This window comes from Eubalaena glacialis, chromosome 12 (assembly GCF_028564815.1).
Source record: "Eubalaena glacialis isolate mEubGla1 chromosome 12, mEubGla1.1.hap2.+ XY, whole genome shotgun sequence".
Lineage (NCBI taxonomy): Eukaryota > Metazoa > Chordata > Mammalia > Artiodactyla > Balaenidae > Eubalaena > Eubalaena glacialis.
Window position 1 is genome coordinate 3,626,799 of NC_083727.1, and position 15,130 is coordinate 3,641,928.

Here is a 15,130-nt window from a genome sequence, read left to right on the forward strand (position 1 = left end):
GCTCATGTGCTGTGGCCCAAGGATAGAAGTTAGAATGTGTGGAGAAGCAGACAGAAAGCATGTCTTCTAAAATCTCCCTATATATAATTTACTTTAATCAGGCTTTGGCTAAGAGGTGGGGTTTGGACAGTTGAATATGATACTTAGAAACAAGGCCCTAGAGGACAGGCAGGTCACCGTCCCATTGATTATCAGCATATCTGTGGGACGGAGAAGCCAGAGCGGGCAGAGATGTAACGTTCCTATCAGGTAAAGTGAAATTCTGGCATTTTGAATTTTAAATATCAAAGAGCCCAACAAGTGTTTCTCACCCTGATGGAAAATCACCCACTTTCCCGAGGAATACTGGCTGGAAGCCTGCAAGCAGAGTCTGTGTTTTCCATATCACACAGGTCAAAATAGCTGCAGGCACTCCAACTTGAGTTTTGTGGAAACCCAAAAGAAAATTTCTTATAAAGCATGGCATTGTTTGTTTTAGCTAAATTTCATTTCACAGGCTTTGCCGCTAGTTATTAACTATAGCCATAGAAACCTGTGTGGAGTATCAGTTCTAAGCACCTCGGTTTCCTGAGAGAATTAGTTGCAAAATATTTCCCTATGTAACTGAATGCATCAGTCTGCTATATGAAAATATTTCATTCTATTTACATACTGGAAAACGGTGGCCAAAGATAGTGATTTTTGTTTGCTTGTACTAAGGATGAAACCCATAATCTTAACAATGAATTAAACATACCAATCATCTGTCTATTAAAGTTTGTTCCTGATCAATGATAATAAAATGATATGAGTGATGTATAGAGGAATACAGATCCTATTAATCATGACGGTGGTGATTAAAAACAGTATCAAACCATTATGATAATTCTTTTAAAAAATGGGGACTGAACACATTCTTCTTTCACAAGATTTTAAATTATTACCTGTTTTTTAAGACCATTCTTGGCAACCACAACTCTATTTTAGAATACAGATGTTGAAAAGTATTAACAATGGAGAAACTGTATTAAGCTGTTTGGTCTTAGTAGAGTTTGGTTTTGGCCACAGAACCAAAGGCTAATTAAAGGCCATTGTTTTGTGCACATTTCCTTATTGAATGAAAAACGAAAATAGTAATGATCCAGCCAAAGAGTAGTTGTGCATAAAATCCAGTTTCTCCTAGATCACATTTTATTACATTAAAGGTGGCAACAAAGTCATAAATATGTTTCATTTTTGCCATAGATATTATCACAAGCTGATATTTTCTTGTTTATCACTTTCTCCTCACTGGGATTTAAATTCCGTGAGTGTTAGAGCCTTATCTGATACTTATAATAGTGCTTGACACGTTGGTGAATAAATATTTGTTTAAAAAGACTTATTTACTTACTGACATTCAGAAGTATACCTACTGGGTTAAGCCCTTAGATACATCTTTTGTTTCTCTAACCTTCTCTTTATTGATCTTCTCCTGATAACTTAATTTTTTTTCTATTAGCAGTCTTAAACGTATCAGAAATGTTTACTACTTGAGTGATTTGAAACTATTTTATATCCTGGAGTCATTCTTCCTAAATTAAATTTTTATTATGAAAAGCCCTTTCATCTCATGGACCTTTTTGCCCTAAATTAAATTAGTTAATAATAGTCCTTTGAAAACTTAAGTGTTCTTTAGGAATATTAGTTTTTATTATTTCTGTCCTTGGGTTGAGCTGATAATGTGTTTTCAAAAGAATGCCTCACTCATTTATAGACTCTCAGCCTGCTTGCTTTCACCACTTTTAACATGAATTCACTGTCTTTCCTGAGTGTAAGCTGTGCTCATTCTGTCCTCATGTCCTACTTGTTGCTCTTCTGCCTTCCTCCAGTTTTCTCCATCCTTCGTAGCTTTTCGTAAGATGCTTCCTCTGAACCTGTGAAGTCTGCTGCTCACAAACCACATCTTCCCCCTGCACAGCACTTTGAACCAGCGCCACGCGTAGCCTTCCCTCTGCACTCAGTTATGTGGCAGGACAAGCGAGGCAGCTTCCCCTTAGTGTTAGGATAGGCTCAGGATGAATATCTACTAATCCCTTGCTTGCTGTTGAGGACTTTTAAACTTTAAAAATAAGCATTTGCAAAAGGGTCAGTAGCACCCTCTTTCCTAGCCCTGTTCTCTTTTTCTCCCACGATGCCTTTGAGGCCACAGGTTTCCTTAACTGTTCATTGCGATTGCTTATCCTTAGAATAGTTAGAATTCTTCTGCCTGTGGTGTTTGTGTGAAATAAATGACCTATATTTGTAATTTATTTTCCTCTAAAATACTCAAATCATTTTGATAACTTGATCTTTAATATATAACATTGAAAAATGTTTGCCACTTTCCTGTCAAGTTAAACATGCATTTACTTGTTGACCCAGGAATATCCCTGCCATGTATTTGCCTAGTATAATTTTGTTTCTATTTTTTTCTGAGAATTAAGTATTACTTTTTAAAAAATTTATTTTTTATTGAAGTATAGTTGCTATACAATATTATATAAGTTACAGGTATACAGTTTAGTGATTAACAATTTTTAAAGGTGATACTTCATTTATAGTTCTTATAAAATATTGGCTATATTCTCCATGTTGTACAACATATTCTTGTAGCTTATTTTATATGTAATATAATAGCTTGTACCTCTTAATCCTCTACCCCTGTATTGCCCTTCCCCACTTCCCTCTCCCCACTGGTGACCATTAATTTGTTCTCTATATCTGTGAGTCTGCTTCTTTTTCATTTTATTCACTAGTTGTATCTTTTAGATTCCACATATGATATCATACAGTATTTGTCTTTCTATTTCTTATTTCACTTAACATAATGCTCTCCAAGTCCATCCATGTTGCTGCAAATGGCAAAATTTACTTCTTTTTTATGGCTGAGTAGTACTCCACTGTATATATATAACACATCTTCTTTATCCATTTATCTGTTGTTGGACACTTAGGTTGCTTCCATATCTTGGCAATTGTAAATAATGCTGCTATGAACAGTGGGGTACATGTATCTTTTTGAATTAGTGTTTTTGGGTTTTTTTGGATATATACCCAGGAATGGCATTGCTGGGTCATAAGGTAGTTTTATTTTTAGTTTTTTGAGAAACCTCCATACTGTTTTCCACAGTGGCTGCACCAATTTACATTCCCACCAGCAGTGCACAAGAGTTCGCTTTTCACCAACATTTGTTATTTGTGTTTTTTGATGATAGCCATTCTGACAAGTGTGAGGTAATATCTCACTGTGGTTTTGATTTGCATTTCCCTGATGATTAGTGATGTTGAGCATCTTTTCATGTGCCTCTTGGCCATCTGCATTTCCTCTTTAGAAAAGTGACTATTCACTTCTTCTGCCCAATTTTTAATCAGTTTTTTTTTTTTTTTCATGTTGAGTTGCATGAGCTGTTTATGTATGTTGGATGTTAACCCTGTATCAATCATATCATTTGAAAATATCTTCTCCCATTCAGTAAGTTGTCTTTTTGTTTTGTCAATGATATCCTTTGCCGTGCAAAAGCTTTTAAGTAGGTCCCATTTGGTTATTTTTGCTTTTGTTTCCTTTGCTCTAAGAGATCCAAAAAATATTGCTGTGATTTATGTCAGAGTGTTCTGCCTATGTTTTCCTCTAGGAGTTTTCTGGTATCTGGTCTTACATTTAGGTCTTTAATCCATTTTGAGTTTATTTTTGTGTATAGTGTTAGAGAATGTTCTGATTTCATTCTTTTACATGTAGCTGTCCAGTTTTCCCGACACCACTTACTGAAGAGACTGTCTTTGCTCCATTGTATATTCATGCCTCCTTTGTCATAGATTAATTACCCATATAAGTGTGGGCTCGTTTCTGGGCTCTCTATTCTGTTTCATTGATCTATGTGTCTGTTTTTGTGCTGGTATCATACGGTTTTGATTACTGTGGCTTTGTAGTGTAGTCTGAAGCGGAGAAGCATTACTCCTCCAGCCCTGTTCTTTTTCTCAAGATTGTTTTGGCTATTCGAGGTCTTTTGTGTTTCCATACAAATTTTTAAACTATTTGTTCTAGTTCTGTGAAAAATGCCATTGGTATTTTGATAGGGATTGCACTGAATCTGTAGATTGCCTTGGGACGTATGGTCATTTTAACATTATTGATTCTTCCAATCCGAGAACACTGTTTATCTTTCCAACTGTTTGTGTCTTCTTAAATTTCTTTCATCAGTGTCTTATAGTTTTCCGAGTACAGGTCTTTTGCCTTCTTAGATAGGTTTATTCCTAGGTATTTTATTCTTTTTGATGTGGTGATAAATGAGATTGTTTCCTTAATTTCTCTTTCTGATAGTTCATTGTTAGTGTATAGAAATGCAACAGATTTCTGTATGTTAATTTTGTATCCTGCAACTTTACCAAATTCATTGATGAGCTCTAGTAATTTTCTGATGGTGTCTTTAGGATTTTCTATGTATAGTATCATGTCATCTGCAAACAGTGACATTTTTACTTCTTCCTTTCCAATTTGTATTCCTTTTATTTCTTTTTCTTCTCTGACTGCTGTGGTTAGGACTTCCAAAAACATGTTAAATAAAAGTGGCGAGAGTGGACATCCTTGTCTTGTTCCTGATCTTAGAGGAAATGCTTTCATCTTTTCATCATTGAGTATGATGTTAGCTGTTGGTTTGTGATATATGGCCTTTATTCTAATATAATTGAAAACCTGTGTTCACAAAATGACTTCTGCAAGAATGTTCATAACAGCTTTATTCCCAATATTCCAAAGCTGGAAACAGAAACATCCCAGATATCCAACAATAGTAGAACAGATAAACAATTAGTGGTATATTTATACAACAGATGCTACCAGAAATAGAAAGGAACAAGCTACTGGAACACACACCAACATGGATGAATATCAGTAATACTATGTTGAACAAATAAAGCAAGGTTCAAAATAGTTCGTGTTGTGTGATTCCATTTACATAAAATTCTTAAAACAGGCACCACTCTAGTGGGAAAATGGTTAATTAAGAAGGACCATGGGAGGGACTTTATAGAAAGATGAAATGTTCTATACCTTTATTATTATTGCTGAGATGTTTATTATTTATTTTTAAAATTACATTTATTTAAAAAATTATTTTCTTTTTCTTTTTTTGACAAATAATAATTGTATATGTCTAAAGTATATAGGGTGATGATTTGATATATGTTGTAACATGATTACCACAATCAAGTTAATTAATACAGTCATCACTCACATAGTTACTTTTTCCTTTTTTTGTGTGTGGTGAGAACGCTGAAGATCTACTCTTAGCATATTTCAGGTATGCAATACAGTATTCAGGTCTTACATTGAAGTCTTTATTTCTAGTTGATTTTTGTGTATGGCATATGATAAGGGTCCAATTTCATTCTCTTGTATGTGAATATCCAGTTTTCCCATCAACATTTATTGAAGTGACTATCCTTTCAATGCTGTGTATTCTTGTTGCCCTTGTTAAAGAGTAGTTGACCTTATATGCATGGGTTTATTTCTGGGCTCTCTATTCTGTTCCATTTGGTAAGTGTCTGTTTTTATGTCAGTACCATACTGTTTTGATTACTATAGCTTTATAATGTAGTTTGAAATCAGGACGTGTGATGCTTCCACCTTTTTTCTTCTTTCTCAAGATTGCTTTTTCTATTCAGGGCCTCTTGTGGTTCCATGCAATCTTAGGATTGTTTGTTCTATTTCTAGGAAAAATGCCACTGGAATTTTGATAAGGATTGCATTGAATCTGTAGATCACTTTGGATACCACTGACATTTTAACAATATTAATTCTTCAAATTCATGAGTATGGGGGTATCTTTTCATTTATTTGTGCTTTCTTGTATTTCATTCATCAATGTTTTATAATTTTTAGCATACAGATCTTTTACCACCTTGGTTAAATTTATTCTTAAGTATTTTATTCTTTTTCATACTATTGTAAATGAGATTGTTATTTTAATTTCTTTTTCAGATAGTCTGTGAATAGAAATGCAACTAATTCCTGTATGGTGATTTTGTGTGTCTTAATTAGTGTATATGTTACAAGAATGTATCCATTTGTCAAAACTTAATGAATTGTACATTTCATTTTTGTATATTTTAGTATTTCTTACATTTACCTAAAAATCTAAAATATATTGACAACTAGTTAGTAGGTTTGCTATTTTCAATGACATGGCTTAACAATTCTGAAACTACTTCCATATGTTCTAGGCTTGAGAAAATATGTAAATATGTTATAGTCATCGGCAGTAAGATATTTCATTGTTGGGTGAGGAATTACAGGTATAGAAATGGGGAATATTAGAATGTGTACACTGTGGTGTTTGGTTGAAATTGAAAGTATCAGTAAGAACTCATAGTTTTTAATCTTTTACTCTACATGTATTTATAAATAAATAAGTAAAGAATTACATATTTGTATATATGTATATATATATGTTATATTTGTGTTGATGAGAAGCCTAGAAGCAATGACAGCAGTGGGCACATATAGCTCCAGCTCTTAGATTTTAAATATCATTTGCCACTAAAAGGATCTAGGACTTCTTTTGAGAAACAGAAATGGCTGTTTCAAGCGCTAGCAAAATATTTGATGAGAAAGTAAGAAAGTCTTGAAAGCATCATGAAAATTTTTCAAAAGGGCATAGGAGATATCTTAAAGGGCTTCCCATTGGTCAAATCTGGGACAATTTGAGCATTAAAATGCATGTATAACAGTATTAATTAATATTAATTACACATGTTGAATAAAATAAGCATCTGTGAGTCCAGGCTCATGTAAATGAATGAATGAGGGAAAACAGAAAGCTCTTCTTCCCAGTAGAATGCCAAATAGCAAATGTAGGATGGTTGATAGTATTCTAGCTTCATCACCTCATTGTATTGTTGCCAAAAACACAGAACCTGAATCTAATCTTGAGAAAATATCAGACAAATCAAAATTGGCCCATATTCTTCAAAAACATCAAGTTCAAGAAAGGCTTGAACACAGAAAGGCTGTGGAATTGTTCCACATTAAAGTATACCAAAAAGACACGAAAACCAGATGCCATATATGATCTGGAGTTCAAACCTGGACCACTGAGCAGGGGATAATTATAAAGACATTATTGGGACAAAGTATGAAATTTGAATGTGAATTTTTTAAATTTTAATTTAATTTATTTATTTTTTATACAGCAGGTTCTTATTAGTCATCTATTTTATACATATTAGTGTATACATGTCAATCCCAATCTCCCAGTTCATTCCACCACCACCCCCCCAATTTCCCCCCTTGGTGTCCACATGTTTGTTCTCTGTGAATGTGAATTTTTAATTAGCTAATATTGTTGTAGCGATGTTAATTTTTCTGATTATGATAACTGCATTGTAACTATGTCTCTCACATTCAGTGTACAAATTCAGTGTATTCTCTTAATATTCTTTTTCTTAGGGAATATATACTGAAGGTTTGGGTAAAAGGAGCATACCAACTTGTTCTCAAATATTCAGAAAAAAATATTTATTACTGTTGTGTGTATATATGTGTGTGTGTATAGACAGACAGATAGAAAAGACGGAGTGAGAGAGAGAAAGAAGAAGGAGAAGGAGAAAAAGAAGGAGGAGAAGGAGAAGAAGAAGAAGAAGGAAGGAGGGAGGGAGGAAGGGAAGGAAGGAAGGGAAGGAGGGAGGGAGGAAGGGAGGAAGAGAGGAAGCGAGGGTAAGAATTTACCAAGAGGATAAGGCAAATATGACAAAATGTAAATAATTGTTGGTATGCAGGAGTTTCTTGTACTAGTCTTATAGTTTTCTGTAGGTTTGAAATTATGTCAAAACAAAAAGTTATTTTTTAAAAAAAGGTAAATTTAAAAAAGAAACAGGAAAAATCTAAAGAATGATGATGAGAAGATATTATTCAAACATTGAGCTTTATACTGGAAACTAAGAGCTTATTTTGCATGCTTTTAAGTATTTATCCAACTTAACACCCATCTCACTCTGTTTTCTAGTGTGTTTGTTAACAGTGCTTCGAGATATGTCAGTGACCCCTCACGGAGTCATGGGCTCTTGGGGCCAGCAGGCATCACAGACTTCATCTTGTTCTCTCTCCCATTTCATTCTTGAATTGCCTCTAAACTCTTGCAGTGAAGTGGTCTTCCAATCTGTGTTTAAACACCTAATTCACTTTAGCAAGTCTGAGGACATTTACTCTTCTGGTGAGACCAGGTCTCAGCTTTCTTTCTGAACCAAGGGTTAATACTTCTCCATTCATTACCACTGTGTCTCATAAAATACTATTTCCCTCTGGGTGAAAGAGTGGCTGTTCCCCTGCTTCCCAAATTGTGTTCCAAATGCCGTTAGGCACCACAACAAACCCACAGGGATGATTTAGGACATACTACAGTTTCATGGGAAACAACACCGTCTGTCAGAGCTTGCTGGAGCTCACAGTTTCAATAGTAACCTGACATAGTTCCCAGTTTTAACGTTAGGTCACTACAGTCCTGTCAATGAAGTCATATCTCTGCAAATCCATTTTTTTAGTGGTTGCTCTAATGAAAAGCAAGTACTGCATGAAAACCAGCGTGGAACAGAAAATGAGGTTGGCCGTGTCCAGTTTGATTCTAAGGTTTATACCACCCAACTCATTGTACCTTAGAGTTCTAACTCATCTTGATTGAGGAATGTCTCAGTGATACTCAGTATATAGTTTATATGGGTTCTTTTAATAAAGGCAGTGGTGAAAGGACTTTGTGAAGTTAAAAATGCTGTGCAAATACAAGTTCTTAACAACTTCATTAATATACTATTGTAATTTTCTGTTAGTCAAGACATAGAATTGAAAGTTTATTCAACTGAATGGAATTGATCCCTTAGTAAACTTTCTTCATCATGTTTCCATAAGAGAACTGTGTTTTTTGATGTTCATCTCCACTTGTTGCCTCTTCCTTCCCTCTCGTGTTAGTGCTCATGAGCAGCAAAATGGCCATAAGGCTAAGAACCAAATAATAATTATTCCTATTATTCACATTTATATATAATTTAAAATTTTCAATATATTATGGTTTGAATGATCCACTAACTGTGAAGGTAGGTCTTTAATATTTTAGAGGTAATATTACATTTGTATAGTTTAGTAATCATAATTAAACATTTTTCTCTTATGAGATTTATGCAATTGTCATTGCTAATCAAAGCAAACAGGGTGTACTAACCCATCTATTAGGTTCAAGATTAGAATTTGAAGCTTAATATAAACAACAACAAAATCGAGGTCATAGATCATCACAGAAGGTTACTGTCGAAAGGTATTTTAAAGACAATATATTTCAATCTTCTTGTTACACAAATGAAAAAAATGAAGCCCAGAGACTTGAAAGGAAATCTCATGATAAACTGTCCATAACCCCAAATGTCTTCTTGTTCTCACTTCTGTGTGACAACCCATTTCCTGTCCAAAAGAGATGGAGAACAGCTGGTCATTAATGTCAGCACTGCATTCTGGTCATTTTAAAGGGCCTATTCTCAGAATTACATTGTCAGAGAAAAGGGTCAGTCTGTATATCATTTTTATAGGGACTCCTCTATTGAGTGACTAAACACCCACCTTAAAACTAGCTAAAGTATCCCTTGCCCACAAAAAAGAGGGTGTATTCGAAGAATAGATTGATTCATGAAAAAGAAATGCCTAGGGATAGAATTTTAGGCTTGAAGGCTTTTGCATGGCTGGGTCTAGGGGTTCAAAGTCTGTCATTATGACTCAGTCTCTGTCTCTTGGCTTCAGTCTCAGATAAGCTCTTTCCCAGGACTTTGGGGTGGGGGGGTTATAGAATGAGTGGTTCTGATGAGCAGTAAGGAAGAAAGGGTATATTAGAGTAGCATATTTTCTCTGGAGTTCTTCAAAACTTGGAATAGCTCAAATAGGATCTTTTTACAGATGATAAGAAACAACAAAAGCTTTTGCGACCCCATACGATGCTGTCACGTTTTGTAGACATCAGAATTTCAAGTGTTCTTGATTCTTATGCACATTTTCACTATCACGCTGGTAATTTCCCCTTCACCCAGTGCACAGTTACCCAGCTTAATGATGGCAGACCTCTTTGAGGAATGTAAATTTTGGGCTGTGAATCAAAATCCTTCCTCAAGGGGACCTGGTCTCCCCTGGCTTTATTCAAGAAGTTCTGTGAAGTGGCTCAAGTCTAGAATTCATTGAGGTACCTGACTTTCTGCTGTGGTAATTAAGTCAGATTTTTGTTCGCTTAACCCAGAACTTCTCTCTTCAGACAAATGAAAAAATAGTAGGTCGCCCTATCTATTTCAGTTCCAGGGACACTGATCGAGTGCTTGATCCAGTGTCGAAGAGCACTGCTGGCCAGGTCATTCTGATAGCAGCTTCAGTGTTGTCCATTTTGCTAACAACACCTTATCTCTGGAGATTGTGTGTTGCCTCTTGTCCCCTCGACGCCAAGATCCCATCTTCTCAGTGAAGCAGGGGACCCTGTTGGAGGGCAGTGGTGCCCCTAGTCATCCGAGGCCCACACCGCAGAGCTCTTCACACAGGCCAGGCAGGTGTGGCCTCGGGATGTCCTTTTCATGGCCTTGATGAAGGGAGTGTCCATGGGATATAGCTAGGGGATGGGTAAACGGGTCGTATAGGACAAATCCACTCTAGCATTCCAGTCTTGCCAAGGTTAGAATATATACCAGGGAAGTTCTGGTTTTCAGCTTCATTTAATGTCAGCCATGTTGGGGAATAGGTTTTAGCCAAGCAAGCACTAGCGCACTGAAGCCAGTACTTCTGCTTAGTGCACCCATATAAAAAATTTGCCTGGTCCACCATTATCTTTATTCTAGCCTATTCCAGCACCTGTGAGATCCATTCTCCTTTGTTTCCGAGGTTTCTATACATTAGCGAAATCTAATCCATTCCTTTTGGTGTGTATTCATCTCTTGACAAGTCATCCTTGATACTTCATTTTCTGGGGCCTGCCTGGAACTTGAGTCTGTTAATAGGTCAGAAGCCAAGAGAAGTGGTGGATGATGGGCAGACTTCAGCCCTCACGGGTTCTAAGTTTCATCAGAGTCTGTCCCTATATCTCATGTCACTGAACCTTCCCTTCCCTGACCATCCTATTTAAAAGGTAGCCCTCTCCCTCCAAAGGCGTTTACTGTCAGCCGTCCCAGCTCTCCTTTCTGCATCGTGACCACTGCCTTCCTTCACACCGTGTAGATTACTTATTCTCTTCCAACGGGAATGTAAGTTCCTTGAGGACTGGAATTTTATTTTGTTCATGCTCTAGCATGAACAAAAATTTTTGTTTCTAGAAGTGTTCCTACGTGTAGTAGGTTGTCAGGATTGGCTGCGCATGTTTTGTTTTGAGCCACAGAGTCACAGAATTTTATTTTATTTTAAAGTTCGCCATGGTTGATGTTTGGCGAAGAGGCTTAGGAAGGCAAGCTGTGTAGCAGGGAAGCTCATTAGAAGACTGTTTTCAGTCCTTTGAAGAAGACACAGTGCCGGGCACAGCCACGGTTTCGCTTCCACCTTCTTCCCAGACCTTTGTCCACCTGCTGTTGTCCCTGCCCCGCGGTGCAGCCTCGTGCCACGGGCTTGCTGCGGGGCTGCTGCTACTACGGCGGCGGCTCCTGCTCTCGTTCTAGTGGCAGAGTTGAGGTCAGACTAGAGTGGTCGCCACGTGCCCCCAAGTGAGTGGAGAGTAATAAACTTTGTTTCACCCGGTGCGATGCACGGGGGGGCTTTTCTAGCATATTAGGATGTTTCATTCAGTTAGCAAACTTTCGAACTGTTTTTACTGATCTAGTTGCCTGATACATCATATATCAATATAAAACTTCAGAAACAAAATTGTAATTTGTAACATTCGATGTTTTAATATAAATAAGCATGCATGGAGTCTATAGATAATTCTAAGTAAATTGTAGCAATTTTAATTTTCAATCTGTGTTTATAGTAGATCATAATATTTAAATCATGCTCTATAAAAGCATAATGAATAGCTATTATATAACATAAAGCCATAAATATTAATAGTATGTTTTACAAACTAAGGAATTTTTATTTTATTATATTTAACTATGTCTTTTTTTTAATTCAAAGTATCAAGATACAAATATGCAGGGAGTTGTATACGAACTGAACAGCTATATAGAACAACGGTTGGATACAGGAGGAGACAACCAACTACTCCTCTATGAATTGAGTAGCATTATTAAAATTGGTAAGAAACGTTTTATAGTCCTCCTAGTAGAAAAATTAAACCGAAGATAAAGTTAAATTATGTTCTCTTCACTGATGCTATGTAAGCATATATACATCATTCTTTCTGGTTGACGCTTATATTATTGGTTATTCAGTATTATGAATATCACTTTGTCTATTTTTAAATACTTAAAAAATTAAATGTAAGTCTCAAATTTAAAAAATATTTTCTAATAGTTCTGATATTCACATTTTGACAGATGTATTATTACATAGTACATTGCTGTATGCATTTGAGGATGTCACATCTTAAAAATTGCAATAGCTAATGAAAATATTCTAATTATGTGATTCAGTAAAGCCATAAATTATTTTGTTCAGTTTACTGCATGACCGTTAATTTTGCTAACAAATCCATTCAAAAGACTCATATTTGAGGTCATATGTGAGGTCTCACCTTAGAGAATTCATGCATGTTATATTCTTCCATTGAGATTAGTTTCTTCCTTTTTTATTACTTTGGCAGCCACAAAAGCTGATGGATTTGCACTGTATTTCCTTGGAGAGTGTAATAATGTAAGTATCTAAATTTAGATATAGGTGCTCTAGATAAGAGAATGTTATAAGCTTTTTAAAAAAGATAAACTATTATGTTACAAACAACTTAATAGATGTATCATAATTAAGTACCTTAAAGCTCATTTTGTATTTTGTTTCTATATGTGGTTATTACCAGCTGGGAATTTTACCAACATGGTGACATTTAGGCATAAAATCTTATATTTTTTTATTGTTTTGGTTTTGGTTTGTGGTATCCTATTTTCTGAATGGCATTTCTAGACTTACTGTTTGGTATAGAAGTTATTTCATCACTGTGGGCTGGGATGTCAGGGACAGTCTATGCCCTTTTTTCACGCAAAATCTGCAGTAGAAGAAAATGAGAACAGAAGTTTTATGTGAATTTTTCAGGTATTTTTAAAGATGACTCTAAAAGTGCAGGGATGGAGTTGCTAGGTATGGATTGCTGAGCTGTGGTGGCCGTGGCTCAGACTGTTTGGTGGCATGGGGCTGCCCAGGGGTGCCTGGTCCAGTCTTTGGTGGGCCAGGCAGACCCTGTGTTTCTGGTTTGACTCACTGCAAGCACAGCCCACTGTCAAGTGCAGCTTGCATAGGCACTTGCAAAAGTATTTCGAGGCATTCCATTACTGGCATTTGAGTTTTATTATGGTATTAACACATATGTAACATTTTAGAAAAATGTTCTGAACCAGTAACACCTATATTCATAGCTGAAATATATACGACTCCGTTATAACTTTATTTTGCAAACTTTTACTGTGTATTTCTTGTGCGTTATGTATTGTTATTTGAGATTTGGGATGTATTTTTGCAATGTGATACTTGTTTTTGTGAGTAATCAAAACTCACAAAATATATAATATATTTATATAATATTATAATATTTATATAATATTTATATTATATAAAATGTTAATAGGAATAGAGACACAGTAGTCTGAGATTTTTAATAGTATTCATGAATAGTCGAGTAGTGCAAAGCACGACAGTAGTTGCACAAAAAGTATTTATTGGCTGAACGACTTAGCTCGTAACTGATCCTCTTCATTTGCACTGCCCTCGTTTCCCCTTGCGTTGTGATAATGTATGTTACAAGATTAAAAGCTCTTTAGGACAAGGATCGTTCCTTATTCATTTCTGTATTCACGTAGCATCTCTCCTTGTGCCTTTCACATAAACAGTTAACAAGAGGGTTTAATAAATTGAATTATTCAGATATTACTCCTACTTGTAAATACTTTCTCTTTTACATACTGGTAGTATTTTAGAATGGCTAAGCTACTAAAATAACAAATAGATCTCTTTCCTCTTCATTCCAAAAATTTGTTTCTAAAATTTGAGATTTTTATTTGAAAATCAAGACTTCCTTTCAGAAAACTATTATATAATTTGCCATAATTTTTATGATTTCTGGTATGTTTATTAGCATGTAACTGTGACAGTTCACATCTCATTACTCCTTCCCCGACATCTCCAGACAACCCACAGGGGTTGGCCATGGCAGCCGTGTTTGTTTCATGTGACCCTTGACCTTCAATCACAGCTGTTTGGGACCCAAACGGGGACCAATCAGATTCTCTACTGAAACCTGGATCGCGGACTCAGCATTCTAGCTGTTTACCTGAAAAGAAATGATGTGAACCCTAAACCGAGGCTGCCACGGTGGGTTGGCCCTCTTCTTCTCCACGTGAAGGAGAATGGGGAGATGGGGAGACGTTGCTTGCAGAGGTCGAAAAGCGGCGGGCGCCTCGAGGCCTGGGTCTGCAGTGTGGGCACCTCCAACGGTGCTTGACTCTTGGAGCCTGGATTGAGATTCCCAGACCCCATGCTCTTAATCACTTGGCTGTACTTCTCACTTCATTGTTTGCATACTTCTGCATGATGATGATTTAGAAAACGCTTTTGTATCTATAAAATCCAAAGTGCAATTCTCTGTGTATCAATTCTAATTCTTTCACTTTTACTTATCATTCACTTTTGTAGCTTAATTGAGGGGGGGGATACCATGTCTTTTCAGGCTTTAGTTGGCTCCTTATTCTAAACCCCTCAGGTCAGTTAATATACTCTATGTGGTTCTCTCTAGGGTCCTTACTCCCTTCTCTCCCACATCTCAGGGGCCAAGTGTATCCTGTTTAACAGTGTAACCCTAGGAGCAGCAGTGTACATAGCAAAACTGTAGCTTTTTCTGACCTTCCTAAGTCAGATTCCACTCTGCTATGCTTTCTTAATGTCGTATACTTCTCCTGCATAGAATTTAGCTGAACCTGTAATTACGTATTTATCTGTGATTTGTTCGATTATTTGCTTCTCTGGCTTTCTCACTAGAATATAAGCCTC

The 15,130-nt window shown here is 36.1% G+C and overlaps 1 protein-coding gene across 1 annotated transcript in view; it reads left to right on the forward strand.

The window, feature by feature from the left end:
* Positions 1–15,130, forward strand: part of PDE10A (phosphodiesterase 10A) — a 292,932-nt gene that overhangs the window by 189,749 nt on the left and 88,053 nt on the right. The window contains 2 exon segments of the mRNA XM_061207662.1: positions 12,113–12,233; positions 12,741–12,790. Coding sequence (XP_061063645.1) covers positions 12,113–12,233; positions 12,741–12,790 — 171 coding nt within the window.